This window comes from Trypanosoma grayi (assembly GCF_000691245.1).
Source record: "Trypanosoma grayi strain ANR4 Tgr_398_V1, whole genome shotgun sequence".
Taxonomy (NCBI): domain Eukaryota; phylum Euglenozoa; class Kinetoplastea; order Trypanosomatida; family Trypanosomatidae; genus Trypanosoma; species Trypanosoma grayi.
The window spans coordinates 1-15,265 of NW_008826017.1; the positions used below are offsets into that span (position 1 = coordinate 1).

Consider the following 15,265-nt stretch of genomic DNA (forward strand, 5'->3'; position numbering starts at 1 on the left):
CGCAGCTGCCCAGCGTGGCAGGAATGCGCGTCGGCGGCATCGCGAAACGCACCGCCAGCCGTGTCTGCTCCACGCTACCCGTCGCCTCGGCTTCCTCCTCCTGCTCTTCTTGCACTGCCGCCGCCGCCGCCCGCTTCGGCGTCACACGCTCGAGGCTGACGAGCATCTCTCCTTCCTCCTGCATTGCGAGGAGAAGCTGCACCACGGCGAAGGTTTCAGCTTCCGCACTGACGTCTCCCTCCACGATGGCAATGGAGTGGGCGCGGAAGTCACTCACAATGGTGGAGAGGTACACCCGACTTGCCACCCTTGCTGTGTCGCGAATGATGTGACGCCCGAGTCGAGCACCGGCCTCGGCGACAAGCGCCGTCATTTCGTCCTGCTGCCACAAGGACGCAAAGTGCTTTTCGAGTGTGTCCCACGACTTGCCGTCTCGCTTCGCCGCTGCTGCGAGGAGGCGTAGGTACACATCGGTGTCACTTCCGCGGAACTGCTGTATGATCTGCTGCACCCTCTTGCGGTCCACGGGGTCAGAGAAATCGCCGTGTCTAATGATGGATACAAGAATGAGGGCCTTCGTCGCCGTCACCAGTACGTGGCCACCTCCATGCCCACCCAGCACCGGTGCTGCTGCCGCTGCTCCTTCTCCTCCTGCTCTTGGTGCTGCTCGTCTCACAAGTGACAGGGCAGAGCGAAGCCAGACTGTAGCATCGTCCCAGCAGCGCATTCTGGCAAGAAGGAGGCCGCCTTCGCAGTAGTAGCTGTGAAAGCTCAAAAGGTCCGCCCCAGTGTCTGCTGGCGATACCTCCAGCACCGGTTGCCGCATGATGGCGAGCGCAGGCGCCGGGCAAAAGCTGCGCGACGCCTCGCGCACCAACAGCGCGTGGGCCACAGTAAGGTAGTCCGGCGACGGCGCAAAGCACACGGCAGCACGATGCAGATAATGCAACTTGCGTCGGTAGTTCCCTGCATCACGCACGTCAAGAAGTGCAACATAGCCCTCAAGCAACTGCCCGAAGCGCCGCAGGGCGTGTTTGTGACCGCGAAGCTGGTCGTACACACTGGAGCCGGGTGACAGCAAGTGGCGCTCCACCACGTCTAACAAAAGAGCGGCATTGTCCTCCTCCGCGGCGCGACCACTCATGACGATGGCTACTGCGAGGTAGGTCATGCCCATTGCAAAGCCGTGCACCGACGTGGTGCCTCCGGTGGTGCTCGCACATGGCGCAATTCCACCAGCCGCAGCAGAAGCAGAAGCAGCATCAGCGGTACGAACACCAGCAGTCTGTCGCTCTATCCCCACTATCTTCAACAATGACGCCTTGAGGTGACGGTAAAGCGCGATAAGTTCGGTCATGTGCTGCTCTAAAGAGGTCTCAAGATCGGCGAGGTCCTGCGTGCTTGGTGAAGCCGCAGTGATGCTGGCAAGGAGCCCTGATAGCATTTGCGTGTTCTCTTTCCTTGACATCTGCTATACAACGATACGATACCCAAACAAATAAACTAATTTGGTGGAAAGACGACGCAACAAATAACACCAGACATGGAAGACTGGATGAGCTACGGCCAACAGAGCACAATGCGGGAGCAGCAGTTCCCACTGCAGCGGAAATGCCACGCATATCTCCATCTATGGGACTCTGTGCGTGTAAGTGCCGGAAGAGGTCTCCCCCTGTACACCCCTCGTTTCACAAACACACACACACACACACACAATCTCTTCCTTTCTCTCGCTGCGTCCAGCGAGTGAGAAAGAGAGAAGCGTTAGCACTCCACGTCAGGTTTAGAAAACCGATTGCAACGAGGACTCTCAGTAAACCATGAGCAACGCGACCAGAACACGCTCCAGGTGTCTGGTGTATTGTAGTTACTCCACAACATTAACCGTGAATACACGGGAGTTCGTTTCGATGAATCGGTGGTCGAAGGTCGATGACTCTGCACGAACACACCAGCGCCCCGGAGGAAGGAAGAAGGGATGCCGGTACGGGTACCATTGTGCAGAGCTCATGTTGTCAATGGTGTACTGCAGCACTTCTGCTGTCTTCCGAATCAACGGCAGTGCGCCATCCTGAGTGCCGCTGCTTCTGCTGTTGTTGAGCAGCCACGCCGCACGCTCACGGGGCTCTACAGCGACGTGTTCCCCATTTGGCAGTGTCACAGTGCGCTGCACGCCACCCGCCATCGCATCTTCTACGACGGCGGTCGCGTGTTCGTCGAGCACGGTGCCCTCGCTCTCCACAACGTAGTGCACCGCTAAGATGCTTACCTGCGTCGTGGAGCTAATGTGCCGGCGCCGCGGCAATATGAGGGGCGCCGGCACATTCCCGCCACTGGACATAGGGCGAACGGCGCCCACATGCCTCACGCGCTTTGAGGAGAGTCGATCGGCGTCGCGTCTGTAGTTCACTTCGATTTCATCGGAGGCGTTACGCGCATTCCCCACCGACGGCGCCCACTGCTCAGACCCAGGCATGGCAGGGGACTTAAGGACCTGCTCATGCCTAGTCAGGAGCAGCGGCTGCTCTATTGTCCGGCGCAAACGGCCGTGAAGCTCTGCGTCGGGGCGCACCAGTCGGTCGAGATCCACCTCAACGCAACACCCTGCCTCGTTTGTATACACGAGCGATATTGTTTCGGGGTCTTGCAGCCCACATAGCGTAGCCAGCACTGACTGGAGCGACACGCCGTCTGTGATGGACATCGCATGGATATCAACAGAGCGCAGGGTATTGGACATGTCAACGAAGTGCAGCACGTGTCCATCCGTTAATGCTGCGGAGTTGGCCAGGCTATCTGCCAGCCGTTTGCGGCCCAAGCGACCCCACCTCACAATGAGAAATACAAGCAGCGCAGCCACGGCAACAAACACCACGCACATCGCCACCAGTACCCCAATTTGCGCACTTTTCATCGTTGTTCTTCCTGTGTGCGTCCTGCTATAAACAGCCCCTTTAATTCTATGTTTATATATGTATGTATATGCGCCTAAGCCACACGAAAGGCTTGAATCCACAAGAGGAAGTGCAGGGCCAATAGAAGGGCAGGTGAGGAGAATTCGAACATGCACGCGTGGAAAGAAAAAAAGAACATGGAAAAAAAGCCACCTTTTACTTTACAGTGGGAACGTGAACAACCCCCCCCCCCNCCCCCCCCCCCAAAGTCTCACGATGACGGTAATGAGAGCCATATAACAGGAATAAAAAAACACTCGCTTTGTTCCTTCACCAATATCCCTCGATAAACATTAGAAGTTGCAGCAAGAACGGACGCCATCAAAGGTCTCTTGCGTCAATTAACTTTTTCCCACGGGATTCTATTATTTTTTCCACTGTTGGTTTTGCAGTTGACGCCGTGACCACAGTGTATCCCTCTTGCTTCGCCACCACCGGCACGAAGCTGCCACCATCCTCAGCTTCAGAATTGCTTGCGCTATCAATAACGATATTCCGCTCACCACGTGCCTGTGTCGCTGCAGCGGCTGGTATAATCACACCCCGTTTCACCTCGATTTCACTGCACGCCCCGGCAGTCAGCTCTACAGGGACGCTGCTGCGTGTAGCGGGTACGCCAGCGCCTGCATCCGCGCGCAGGGCACTGATGGCGCCGCGGATGAACGCCATGTCTCGCGCTGCCTCCGCACTGCGCCGCACGTGCTCTGCGTCCCAGACGCCCAACTCCATCAGCGTCGGGCTGCTGTCGTAGCAGCCGACCTCCACATTCTCGAACCACTCCGTGCAGATGTCATCGCCATCGCAGGGGGGCTGATCGATCTGTATCTCCTCCCTTTGGTCTTCAGCCTCAGCGGCCTTCTTGCCGTTTCCTGCCCTTGCGGCTCTGCGTGTCTCAAAACTGGCACTGCGCGTCCGCTCTGTCGCAACAGCAGACCCTTTTCTTCCCCTGCGGCTCTTCGAGGCCACACTTTTCTCACCATGAAGCTGCTGTTGCTGCCGCCGCAACGGGTGCGGCGAGTGCTCATGAGAGAAGACATGCGGGTCAGGGAGAAGGTGTCTGCTGCTTGTCGACGGCATACTTATTTCTCTCTCTCTCTGTGTGTGTGTGTGTGTCTCGTCGAGATTGACCCGGCCCCTGCGATACTTATGCACAGGTGCACACATGCGGGAAGCGAGAAAGGCAGCAGTTTCCCGCCTCACAATGTGAGGAGTGTATGCGTCTGCACGCTGTCGTGTCAGAGAAGAAAAACCTCGGAAAACAGCACACAGAGTACAACGCCCGTTCAATGTTAGAATGGAAGCCAGAATACAAATATAACGGAGAGGCGTCAAGCGGAATTCGCTTGTATGCGAAGTCAGTTTTCACGCAAGTGGATTTAATTCTACAGGTGTTGAAATAGAAAAAAAAAAGGTATAGGCGCCATCCATTTTCCACTTCTGTGCCATTAAACCACAGCATTGTTGTTCTTCCCTTTTATGTAGCGCAGATAGGATCGCAGCTTCGCTTCGTCCATTGCACGGAGGCCAAAGGGCTCCTCTTCACCACGCTGATGGAGGACCTTCGTGATCTCCGTGATCAACAGCACCTTCTCATCTGAGTTGCCACGATTGGCGTTCATTCCGAGTTGCTCCTGTTGCCGACGGCGCATGGCGGCCTCAAGGACAGGGTTCGTCCCTGGCTGCGTCTGCGCTTGTGCCGTTTGTGTCGGCGCCGTCTCTGGCTGCATCGCACCACTGATGCTAGTTTGTTTCGGGCTATTTTCTTCCGGCTGCTGCTGATGCTCCCGCTGATTTGGCGGTGTTGCTGCTCCTGGCGCGTCGCGCCTCTGCGGCTTGCCGCGCTGCTGCGCCGCCTTCATACGCTCCTCGGCGGCCCGCACACATCTCTCGCGCCCATCGTCCCCACTTGCGATGGCTGCTCCACTCTGCTGCTGCTTGTGTAGTGTACCGGCGGATCCACATGACTTGCACCTGCGTTCGCCGTTGCATTTGGGCGCGCAAGCCTCGCAAAAGTTCCTTTTGCACGTGCCACACACATGCCTCCAGAGCAGGAGGCCGAAGGAGCGCTTGCACAGCGGACACGCTGACCCAGAGGTCATCCACTGCGGCGCCTGAAAAACGGAGGTCTCAAGAGCTTGTGCAGGGGAAGCCCCAACACGCGAACAAGAAAAAAAAAGGGAAAGAGATGATATTCATTCAGGAGAACACAAAAAACAACAACAAACGGCATGGAGGGGTACAAATCATCCAACAACAAAACACCTCCCCCCCTCCACCCACACACAGAGATACACACAAAGAGAAATATCAACAAAGCGTCATACTTCTTGACACCAAACACACAGCAACGCAAGCCAAGCATTTCTTTACATCCGCACAGAGCTGCACAAACGCCGCGCCCACCGGAAGCCCGAGATAAATCATCAGTAATCCGACTTCCGCGCCGCCTCCAGAACGGAGGTGAACGTCGCGAGGTCTACTGCTGCGGTTGGTACTCCTGTCACTAGCGTGTCAAACATCTCATCCACCTCCTGGTCAGTCAAACGCTCTTCCATTTCTGCCGCAGCATTCTTAAGACTCTCCTTTGTTATAAACCCTGGATAGTTCTTGTCTTCTAGCAAGTGAAACGTAAAGAGCAACTCCTGCTCATAAGTCCGCCTATTCAACGTCTTCAGCACCACTGCCACGAACAGCGTGGAGTCCACAGCATCCTGCTCGGTGCTTGCCTCCTGCGCCTTGGCACCATCCACGGGTTTTTCAGTTAAAACCTCTCCGCCATCCTGCACTTTCTTTGCACTCGCCTCCTCTGCCAGGTCCTCCTGTGCGGCTTGGATGAGCAGGCGAAGATCAACGCGTGACAACCGAATACCCGTAATAGTGTGGAGCGCACGTGTCAGCTCCTGCATCGAAATACTACCGGAGCCGTCCTCATCAAAGACTTGGAAAACGTCAAGAATGTCCTCCTTTAGGGCATCAAGAGCCGTCATTGCACACAGACAAAACAAATACCTACGCTGCACAACCAAAGCAACAAAAAAGAAAAACAAAAAGCAAGTACATAAAATGATACCCACAAAAACAACAACAAAAAAGCACAACAATCACACGGGAAAAGTACCAATTGGGCTGCATTCCAAGACGCCAGAGAGCATTGCGTTGTCAGTGCCGTAAAAATAACATGCATCAGGGTTCAGACTCGTCTTCCAATATAGTAACATAGCAGTGTCATCACGGTGGGTATTGTGATGAAGAAGAAGTCTACTTCTTAACATGGAAAGCAATGAGAGGTTTGTGGAGCGGGAACAGCGTGTACATTGAAGAGTGGAACAGCGCGTTTGGAATTCATAGCAGGTTCAGTGAGAACGCAAGAGAGGCATGCTGAAATCATATTTGGGGTGACACGATATCAGTTTTGTTTAGTTTGAACAACCTATATATATATATATATATATATATATATGCGTTAAAAAACCGCTTGCTCTTGATTCTGTTGCAGCTGGAGGGCAGAGCGAGATAAACTCCCGCCACTCAAAGCATTTCAACAAGAGTTTTCACTAGCATGGCGTCATGGTGTCTGCGAGAGGCTTTCTTCTGTCGAAGTGCATGGCGCTCGCCGGGGTAAGCTAGTATGCTAAAGGGTTTGCCTGCATCCACCATTGCATTGATGATGGCGCACGTGTGGGAGAAGTGAACATTCTCATCCAGGAGCCCATGCGCGATAAAGACACGATTCAGGTCATCCGGGAAGTTGGAGACGAATGCCTTGATGGCACTCTGTGTGTATGCCGCGCTTATAGCTTGGTCCGTGCCAGCTGCCGCGGCCATGTTGCTGTGCAGCTCGCCCATGTAACGTTCTGTGTAGCCCGTGTCGTACAACGTCCAATCACCAACAGGGGCGCCTGCGAAGCCAATTTTGAACACATCTGCCGCCTGCGACATCGCCAGCAGCGTCGCGTATCCACCGTAGGACCAGCCAAAGATGGCAATGCGTGCAGGATCGGCGATGAAGTCGCCTGGAAGCTGCGACGATGTCGTCATGTGCTTTACGAAGTCAACGTAGTCTGACGTTTCAAACCTCCCCATGTTATGCTTGCAGATGCTCAGGTCACGCAGGCCGTTGGCGTTGCTCATCTGCCCATCCACAACCAATACAGATATGCCATTCATCGCCAGAAGCTGTATGAGGGGGCTGCAGACAATCTGGTAGTCACTGTCGTACACCAGCTGCACGTGCGGACCGCCGTAGACGTACACTGCCAAGGGGCTTGGCTTCCCTGCAACAGCGGATGGCGATGCAAACAGTCGACCGCCGAGTGGCACGCCACGGCGGCTCATGACGGTGACGACAGACGGTACAATAAGCGTATCGCGTGTGAACTGCGTCGTCCCTCCCATCTCGGATGTGCCATTCAGCGACTTGGAGTGCACGCAGCAGCGTGTTTTGGGATCCCTCAGTGATGTGACATATAACATCGGTGGCGTTGACGCTGTGCTCGAGACATAGCAGAGCGTTCCATTCGTGACGGTGCAACTATACACGTGCTCATTCGCAGGTGAGAGCCGTGTCAGCTGCGCCGCAGCTGCACCGCCTGTGGTGGCAGCTAGAAACGACACACTGTATAGCGTATTCCCCAGTCTGTTGTCTGCATTCGCACAGAAGACGACACTGTCGTCCAGCACATGTACGCTTCCAGGCCTCACGTTCCATTCTCCTTGCGTCAGTGGCCGCCAGTCCTTGCTGCTACAGCCACCCTCTCGCACGTAGAGATGACAGTGCGCTGTTTTTGTCTCGCTGGCGTAGCGCAGCATGACGTCGTGTTTTTGGCCAAACACAATGGGTGGGCCAGGGTGCACCTCTACCCACGCCCACGTGATGATCTGTTCCCACTCAGTAGTGAAAGGAACCGCTGCCTGAACAACTGCTTTGTGGCCGGTATCGTGGCCAGTGGCACGGAGGGATGATGCAAGAGTCGCCTCGTCTACCTCCGGAAGTGTATCGATGCGGCACGACAGCACGCAGTATCGTTCCTGGGTGCGGCTCAGCAGAGAAAAATAAATCGTCTCTTTGTCTTTAAAGCCGAAGCGTGGAAGATACTCTACCCACGGTGCTGCTGCTGTTATGGCCTGATGCGGCACCATGCGGTAGCGCCCACTGCTGCGCTCATACACAACAAGCAGCGTGCGGGCGTTGGCGTCACCGACGCGGGGGTACCGCATCTTCTCCACGCCGGAGCTCGTGCTGCCGTCGATGAGTACCACCTCCTGCAGCATCGACGTGTCAGTATAGGTGAAGAGCACATACCGCTCCGTCGCGGAGTGGCCAGTGAAGCGGTCGAACTCCTCCTGCATGATGTAATCGGCGGTGCCGCACTCGTGGAGTTCGTCGCCAAATGTCGTCACACTCTCCACGCGCACATCGAGCGGCGCGGCCTCCCGTGCATCACCCTGCTGCTCCACAATGGTTGCCACGTACAAGTTGCTTCCGCGCACAAATGTCACAATGCTCTCTCTGTTGGAAGCACTGTGTGCGGCAGCAGTGCCTTCATCCCACGAAGACAGGTGCTGGATACAAAGGAGCGGCTTGCTGCCCATCGACGGGAAGCACCGCTGCTTTACCTCCTCGCTGATGTAGTCAAAAACTCTCAGCGGCGGCGACGTGCTTGACGGGTGGTAAAGGAACAAGTTCATGCCACAGGTGAAAAAAATGGCACCATCGCTTGGACGGATGCGGTAGCTGCTGATGCCACTCACACGCGTGCGCTGCCGCTCGCGCAGCAACTCCTCCTCTTTGGACTCAGGGAGGAAATCCTTCTTCCCCTGCTGCCGCTCCTTCGCCGCGTCGTCGTGCGGAACAAAAGCACGCCTGGGAACCGCATTAGCTTCAGTGAGATTCAACACGAAGAGCTCTTGATTGGTGCCTTGCAGCCAATAAAGCTGGTCCCCGACGATCTGCAGATTCTGCGGCTTTCCCGTGACGCCCAAGTCCGCCTCACCTGCCCGCGTTAACGCGTCGATATATACTCTGAGCGGTTGCCCAGGCATTTCCTTGATTTATTTTCTTTTACTTGTTGTGCGTGATGGTTGTCTTCCTGTTGAATTCAGAGGGGCCATGCATGCTTGCTTTCAGATACACACACACACACACACACACACATATATATATATATATCTGTATATATACGTGCAACCACAGCTGAACATTTCTGCGCTCCACTGAGTGTGCGAGCACGTCGCATTGGAGGGGTGAACACACACAAGCAGCAATCATAACCGCAGCCGAAGCAGCAGCAACCACAACAAGGAGATGATTCCACGCGAACCTCGGCAACGAGCTGGAAAAAAAGGAAACAGGTTTCAAGAGGGTCAGAGGCATTAAGCAAAGAAAAAAAAANAAACAAAATGGAACGCAAAATATGAGCAGCCCGCTGAGAGAGAGAAAGAAAGAGCGAAGGATGAACTTCTTTGGACGAAGGGCAGGGGTTATGCAACACATGCATCCTATTCATTATTCCTTCCCCATCCCGTTTTCATCATCTTCCAGGGAGCTGCTGTTGCGGCTCGCAGTAAAACACACAGCGAGCGCACAGCGGATGGGTGCCTCACGCGAGGTAGACGTACGTGTCGCGGCCCTCCCGTGCAATGAACTCCCGCTCGATCAGCTGTGCTACACAGCGCTTCAGCATCGGCGCCGTAACGACGAACCGCGTCACCATGTTCTGCGCCACTGTGGCGAGCAGCTCCGCGTGCGAGAGGCAGCGGCGCGATTTCATGACGCGCACGATGCCCGCCTCGAGCTTTTTCATCCGCTCCGCATCAACGATGTCACTCACCACTGCCCGGTCGCCGGCAGCCTCTTGCGCGTGCGGCACCCAGTGGTGCGTCGCGTCCGGTGCAGCCGCCACCACGACGCGCCGCCGCCTGCACGTGGCAAAGGATGGCGGCAGGCTGTACGTCGCACACATGCCAGCACCGGCAGCGGGTGGCGGTGAGCGGCGAACGACGCGGTGACGCACAAGGCTGCTCAGCACGGAGCCCAGCAGCGGCTTCGGCACCGCCACAGGTAGGCAGCCATGCAGGAAATCGAAGCTGCAGCAATCCCGTTCGCCGTGGCGCTGCAACGCCTGCAAAAGTAACAGACCAACAGGCGGCAGCAACACCTGTACACTTGTGGTGGCTGTGCACTCCTCCGGCGAAGCGGCGTGGCAGACGACGGTGAGTGCGCCGCTGCCAAGCGACCATGTGAGTTGCCGCCGCTGCACCGCCTGCACGACCGCTGCGGGTGGTGCCACAGAATCGGCATCACCCGAGGTGTGTGGCAAACCGCGCACAGCGTCCACCTCGCCGTCATTCACGTTGGGGATGCTGATGTCATTTCCGTTGCCACTATTGTTGCCGCCATCATCGTAGTTACCGAGGCGACCACTATGGGCGAAGAAAACACCGCTACGGTCGCTGGGGGAGGGAACTTCACGCCCGCTGCCGCTGCTTGGACTGCTGTGTCTGCTCTTCCGTGAGCCGCCGTAGCGGTCCTCGAAGGCGTGTAGGGCTTGGAGCATCGCCGTGTCGAACCACCGTTCGCGCTCGAAGGAGTGCTGCATCTCCGAGAGCGTCACCGTCACGGTGACGTACCGCTTCCACCGCGCACTGCACAACACCCGCACCTGACGGATGATACCGAACTGCTGCGCCTCATCCGTCCCCACCATGGTACAGCGCGGGTCCGCCATACTCGTACGCACGTCGCGCAGCAGCGCCAGCGGCTCCGCCGCGAGAGACTCCCCCAGGCGTACCGCAAGTCGAGATATCACCTCCGTGTCCACATCCAACTCGCCTACCCGCTGCATCGCCATGAGCCGCGGTGCCAACAGCCCGCAGTAGCAATCGACGAAGAGGTCCTTCGAGTGGAGGAGGGACACGAGCTCCAGGATCGTATCCAGGATCTCAAGGTGGGAACTACCACCACTACTACAACCGATATTGCTGTCGCCGCCCTGGTTGCTGCTAGCAGCAGCAGCAGCAGCAGGCTCCCCAACAACCTGCGTGTGGAGCGCACTCGCGAGTGTGAGAATCACACAAGGCTCGCGCCCAACAAAGAAAGATTGCATACCCTTTCGCACCGCACGCAGTGCTGCGTAAGCGCTGTCACAGCCAGCCGCGACAATAGGTCCTAGGAGGTGGTTTGTCATTTTGATAAAGAACACACAGCGCTGGTACACGTCACGTGGGAGGGAGCGCAGTGCCACCTCGCCGTTGTGCGCCACCGCGAGGAGACTCTCTAGGTGCCGCTGCACCGCTGCTGCAAAGTGCGCCTCGAACTCGGCGAGCAGCTTTGCCTCGGGGCTAAGGAAGAAGATGAGCGTCGCGAGCCCAGGCCGTGGCAACACCCCATAGTTGCTGCTGCTGTTATAATTGTTGCTGAGGCTGTCGCCACCGCCACCACTGCCCCCTATCTCCCCCAACTGTGAGAGTGCCTCGTCGAAGGAACGAAATACAACAGAGCTGCGGGCACCATCATCGTCATCACAGTTGCTGTTGTTATTGTCGGAGCCGGTGCCTGGGGTGCGCGGCAGACCCGCCTGTATGGTGGCGCAAAAGAGACGTTCATGCTCCTCATCACAGGCACGCTGCCAGAGTGGCAGGGCCCACGCATCCACGAAGTTCAACAGGACACTGCCGTGACAGAAGCCCACGGTGAAGGCGCGTGCCGCCAACGCGGCGCGCTCGCGGCCGAGCTCCGACACCTCGTCGATGTAGTGCGACGTGCCGCCGAAGTACAACAGTGTCGCAGAGCGCAGCCGCCGGAGTGTGTGCATGCAGTCCTGCAGCGCCGCTGAGGCGTCGTGCAGAGTGGGTACGCGCTCAGTGGTGCGCGACTCGCTAAGTGGCGCCAGCCGCGCGCACGCCAGTGTGAAGCCCTGCTGCTGCACGAGCCGCTCGACGCTTTCGGTGACGCCGCGGGTGATGTCCTGCGCGCGGCAGTCATCCAGCATCGCCAGCACACGTGAGACGAGGCACACGTCGCTGTCCTGCAGCGCCCCTGACACGACTGCCCCAGGGGGCCCCAGCGGATTGGCACCGCCGTCTATGGAGCTCCTCACGCAGCGCTCTGCGGCGCGGCACAGCACACTCTGTATCGTCGCACTGTTGTAGGCCAACGTCGCACACACGCAACTCCGCAGAATACGCCATGCAATGTCATTCATCTCAACATCCACACGCAGAAAGACAACCTTCAGAAGCCAGCGCATACGATGATAATGCATGGCAAAACTAACAACGGCATGCAGAGCCGCGGTATCTTCTTTCTCCACCTCGTTTTCTATTGCAAGGGGAACACCGTTATTCTCATCATTATGCGATGTCGCTGGCATGGGCGCGGAAGATGCAGCAACAGTGCGCCTCGCTGCCACAGCCACGTCCCGCGTCGACTTCCTCCACGGCTCGCAGTTGGCCTGCAGTGCCTCCTCCCACACGTTGTCCATGACAGCGGATGTCCACGAGAGACACGGCGGCGCCAGCTCCTCTGTCGCAATGTCGGGGCATACGCGCAGCCGGCCACCACTGCACGCACAAAGCTGCTCCACCCACGCATGAATGGAGGAGGCGAGGAGGTGCTGCAGCACCACAGCGTTCGACCAGTACTCCACCTTACTGTAGGTGGATAACATAGAATACACGCGCGCGTACAGCACTGATATGCTGAGAGCCTCTGCAGCCTCGGCGGATATTTTTCCTGTTTCCTCTTCCAGTTGTGGTTCCACAGGTGCCTCGGCTCCCCGTGTCTCCTCCCCCTTATCTCGCTCTGCTGGTGCCCCTGCTATTGTTGCGTCTCCGCCACTTTTGCTGCTACTGCTTGGAAGAGCAAACGGGTGCAGTGCATGGGAGATCTTGGAGAACCGGATAATGCTGTCGTTGATGGCGCTCCACTGGCACATCCAGTGACGCAGCTCCTTTACCTCCCATACCATTCGCACTTCCACCCCCCCCCACACAAACACAGAGAGAGAGAGAGAGAGAGAGAGAGAGAGAAAAGGGCACATTAACACCAGACGACACTGCAGAAAGAAGAATAACACAAATCCACAGCCGCAGGTGTCATGCAGCTGCCACGCATTGCCGCCCTCACTGAGCGCAGAGAAATAATCACCCCAAAACGGTGAACGAGCAGATACACAGAAGCAATACACCACGGACAGAGTCACGCAACAAAAAGACATCCGAAACACCTCCAAAAGAAAAACGTGCCGGCCACAGAGAATCGTGTGAATCCATGCGGTTGCGGTGCCACACGCCCAGGTGGCAACTTTATCTTGGCGTATTCCACGCCATCGCACCGACCACCTCCCTTCGAGTTTATCCTTGTGCGACACAAGACGGTGCGGCACCGCAGGGACGCGAGCCGCGGCAGCTCCCACTCCGACACGCCATGCAGCGCAAGAAATGCCCACCAACATTATTCACCACGGTCTCCCTCAACAAATACCGCTGCCGCTGCGCAGGCACCGCTTACATTAGCCCAGCATTCTTGACTGCCATGCAACTGGAGACGCACAGAAACAACTGGTTATCACACTGACGTTACCCCCTTCTGTGCAGAGTGTTTGCCCACAAAGCGAACACGGGTGTGCTTCGCCAACGCCAATTGCCGCACCACCGACCCTCGCATGTATATATTTCGTCTTCTCGTCCTACAAAGACCACTGGAAAGTGGGACGTGAAAAAGGCAAAAAAAAAGTCACAACAGGAAGCATACAGAATAAAGAAAAACAGCCACAAGAATCACAACAAAGAGGAGCCACTACAGCCGATCAACGCCTCCCAGACGCCATATTTCCTTGCTGTGCGCTTGCGTGCAATGCATGTATGCATTGTCCAACAAATGAACATCGTGCTGCACGGGTGGTGGCGGCGGCGGCTTCAGAGGCGAACTCACAGGTTGATGCCGCTAGCCGCCGACGACTCCCCATGGCCGCAGTGCGTCTTGGTGAAATTACCAAAGCGGCCGTAATACAGGAGCCCGTACGCCGTCCCGTCGTACGTCCTGCCCTTCCACTGATGCACCCGCTTCACCTCCTCCGGCACGCCGTAGCCGTACTCGTCACTCGAGCGTTTATACATCGGGTTGAAGGCGCGAGCCGTGGGGAGGAATCGCACCGCCGGTAGCTTCGTCGCCGCATCGTGCTCGACAATGAGCTCGCGCAAGAACGCCGGCAGCGTGTCGGGGTCAACGCGCGCGGACACGATGCCCGGCACCACCGCGTACCGTCCCTCCTCATAGGCCCACGCAAAGTCGAGCCAGCGCTTCATCGAGATCTGCGCTGGCACCTCCACCACCCGCATGCCGGCCAGCTCCGCCGGGTACGCGAAGAAGCCGCGCAGCTGCGGCGGCAGGTCGCCGCGCGAAAAGATCGGCTGCACGACGTCCCGTACAACACGCAGCGAGTACGCACCGGCGGCCTCGCCCTGCTCCGGCCAGACGAGNGACATGGCCTGCGTGGCGTAGATGCCCGTCGGCATCCCTGCCGTCGCGGTGACGGGGCGGATAAGCGTCGGTTGCAGCAAATCACCCATGCGCCACACGCCCTCGATTGTGGCCGTCAGGAACTCCTCCACGTCGCCGACCTGCTCGTTCTCCGCCTCCAGAGCCATGCGCTCGTGGAAGCGCATGAAGACGTCGAGGATGACGCCGCCGTTCTCCCTGGCGCTCTTGCCGAACTGGTGCACCAACATGTCTCGGGCGGCGGAGGGCGCCATGGAGCCTTCTCGCACGCGCGGGTGCTTTGAGGCGTCAAAGACGCGGCAGATGTCGTCAAGCTGCACCAACCCGTCGCCCTTGAAGTCCATCGTACGGAAGGCATGCTCCACGAGACTTGCGTGGTACGGCGTCAACATGGTCTCGGTGCTCATTCCCTCAGTTTCTCTTTCCTCCTCCTCCACAATTCCTTCGCTGAAGAGTTGACGTCTCCAGACGAGCTACCTTCTATTCTTTATATATATATATATATATATATGTATGCATGGGTGTAATGCAGCAAAAGGGAACGAATTGTAGAGAAAGAAACCGAGAACAGCATGGCCACGTACACACCATTCTGTGCCTCTCTCACGACCATCAGCGAAGAAAACATATACCAAGAATGTGCGCATTCGGGAGATTTTTTTTCGTTTAGGTTTGGCATCTGCTGGGAGAAGCAGCTGTGCCGTACACAGGTGTCTGCAGCATATGCGTGACGGAGTGCAGCATGGTGGAGGCGAAAGAGGCGGACACACTAGTACAACAAAACAAAAAGCTTTAATATATATATATATAT

At 57.0% G+C, this 15,265-nt stretch overlaps 8 protein-coding genes across 8 annotated transcripts; all 8 read right to left on the minus strand.

Moving 5' to 3' along the window:
* On the minus strand, positions 1-1,444 carry DQ04_03981000 (hypothetical protein; the record flags this gene model as incomplete). Its single annotated transcript, XM_009313240.1, has 1 exon — positions 1-1,444. A coding segment is annotated over one exon (1,444 nt), but the record flags the coding sequence as incomplete, so codon positions are not given.
* A 423-nt stretch (positions 1,445-1,867) lies between these two features.
* On the minus strand, positions 1,868-2,914 carry DQ04_03981010 (hypothetical protein; the record flags this gene model as incomplete). Its single annotated transcript, XM_009313241.1, has 1 exon — positions 1,868-2,914. The coding sequence occupies one exon, from the start codon at positions 2,912-2,914 to the stop codon at positions 1,868-1,870; it is 1,047 nt and encodes a 348-aa protein (XP_009311516.1).
* Positions 2,915-3,275: 361 nt separating this feature from the next.
* On the minus strand, positions 3,276-4,031 carry DQ04_03981020 (hypothetical protein; the record flags this gene model as incomplete). The annotated part of the gene is made up of 1 exon (XM_009313242.1): positions 3,276-4,031. The coding sequence occupies one exon, from the start codon at positions 4,029-4,031 to the stop codon at positions 3,276-3,278; it is 756 nt and encodes a 251-aa protein (XP_009311517.1).
* A 368-nt stretch (positions 4,032-4,399) lies between these two features.
* On the minus strand, positions 4,400-5,053 carry DQ04_03981030 (hypothetical protein; the record flags this gene model as incomplete). The annotated part of the gene is made up of 1 exon (XM_009313243.1): positions 4,400-5,053. The coding sequence occupies one exon, from the start codon at positions 5,051-5,053 to the stop codon at positions 4,400-4,402; it is 654 nt and encodes a 217-aa protein (XP_009311518.1).
* A 324-nt stretch (positions 5,054-5,377) lies between these two features.
* Positions 5,378-5,941, minus strand: DQ04_03981040 (caltractin; the record flags this gene model as incomplete). Its single annotated transcript, XM_009313244.1, has 1 exon — positions 5,378-5,941. The coding sequence occupies one exon, from the start codon at positions 5,939-5,941 to the stop codon at positions 5,378-5,380; it is 564 nt and encodes a 187-aa protein (XP_009311519.1).
* Positions 5,942-6,482: 541 nt separating this feature from the next.
* On the minus strand, positions 6,483-8,996 carry DQ04_03981050 (dipeptidyl-peptidase 8-like serine peptidase; the record flags this gene model as incomplete). Its single annotated transcript, XM_009313245.1, has 1 exon — positions 6,483-8,996. One exon carries the CDS (start codon positions 8,994-8,996, stop codon positions 6,483-6,485), a length of 2,514 nt encoding a protein of 837 aa, XP_009311520.1.
* Positions 8,997-9,553: 557 nt separating this feature from the next.
* DQ04_03981060 (hypothetical protein) lies at positions 9,554-12,922 on the minus strand (the record flags this gene model as incomplete). Its single annotated transcript, XM_009313246.1, has 1 exon — positions 9,554-12,922. The coding sequence occupies one exon, from the start codon at positions 12,920-12,922 to the stop codon at positions 9,554-9,556; it is 3,369 nt and encodes a 1,122-aa protein (XP_009311521.1).
* A 961-nt stretch (positions 12,923-13,883) lies between these two features.
* On the minus strand, positions 13,884-14,861 carry DQ04_03981070 (hypothetical protein; the record flags this gene model as incomplete). Its single annotated transcript, XM_009313247.1, has 1 exon — positions 13,884-14,861. The coding sequence occupies one exon, from the start codon at positions 14,859-14,861 to the stop codon at positions 13,884-13,886; it is 978 nt and encodes a 325-aa protein (XP_009311522.1).
* Between the last annotated feature and the right edge of the window lie 404 nt (positions 14,862-15,265).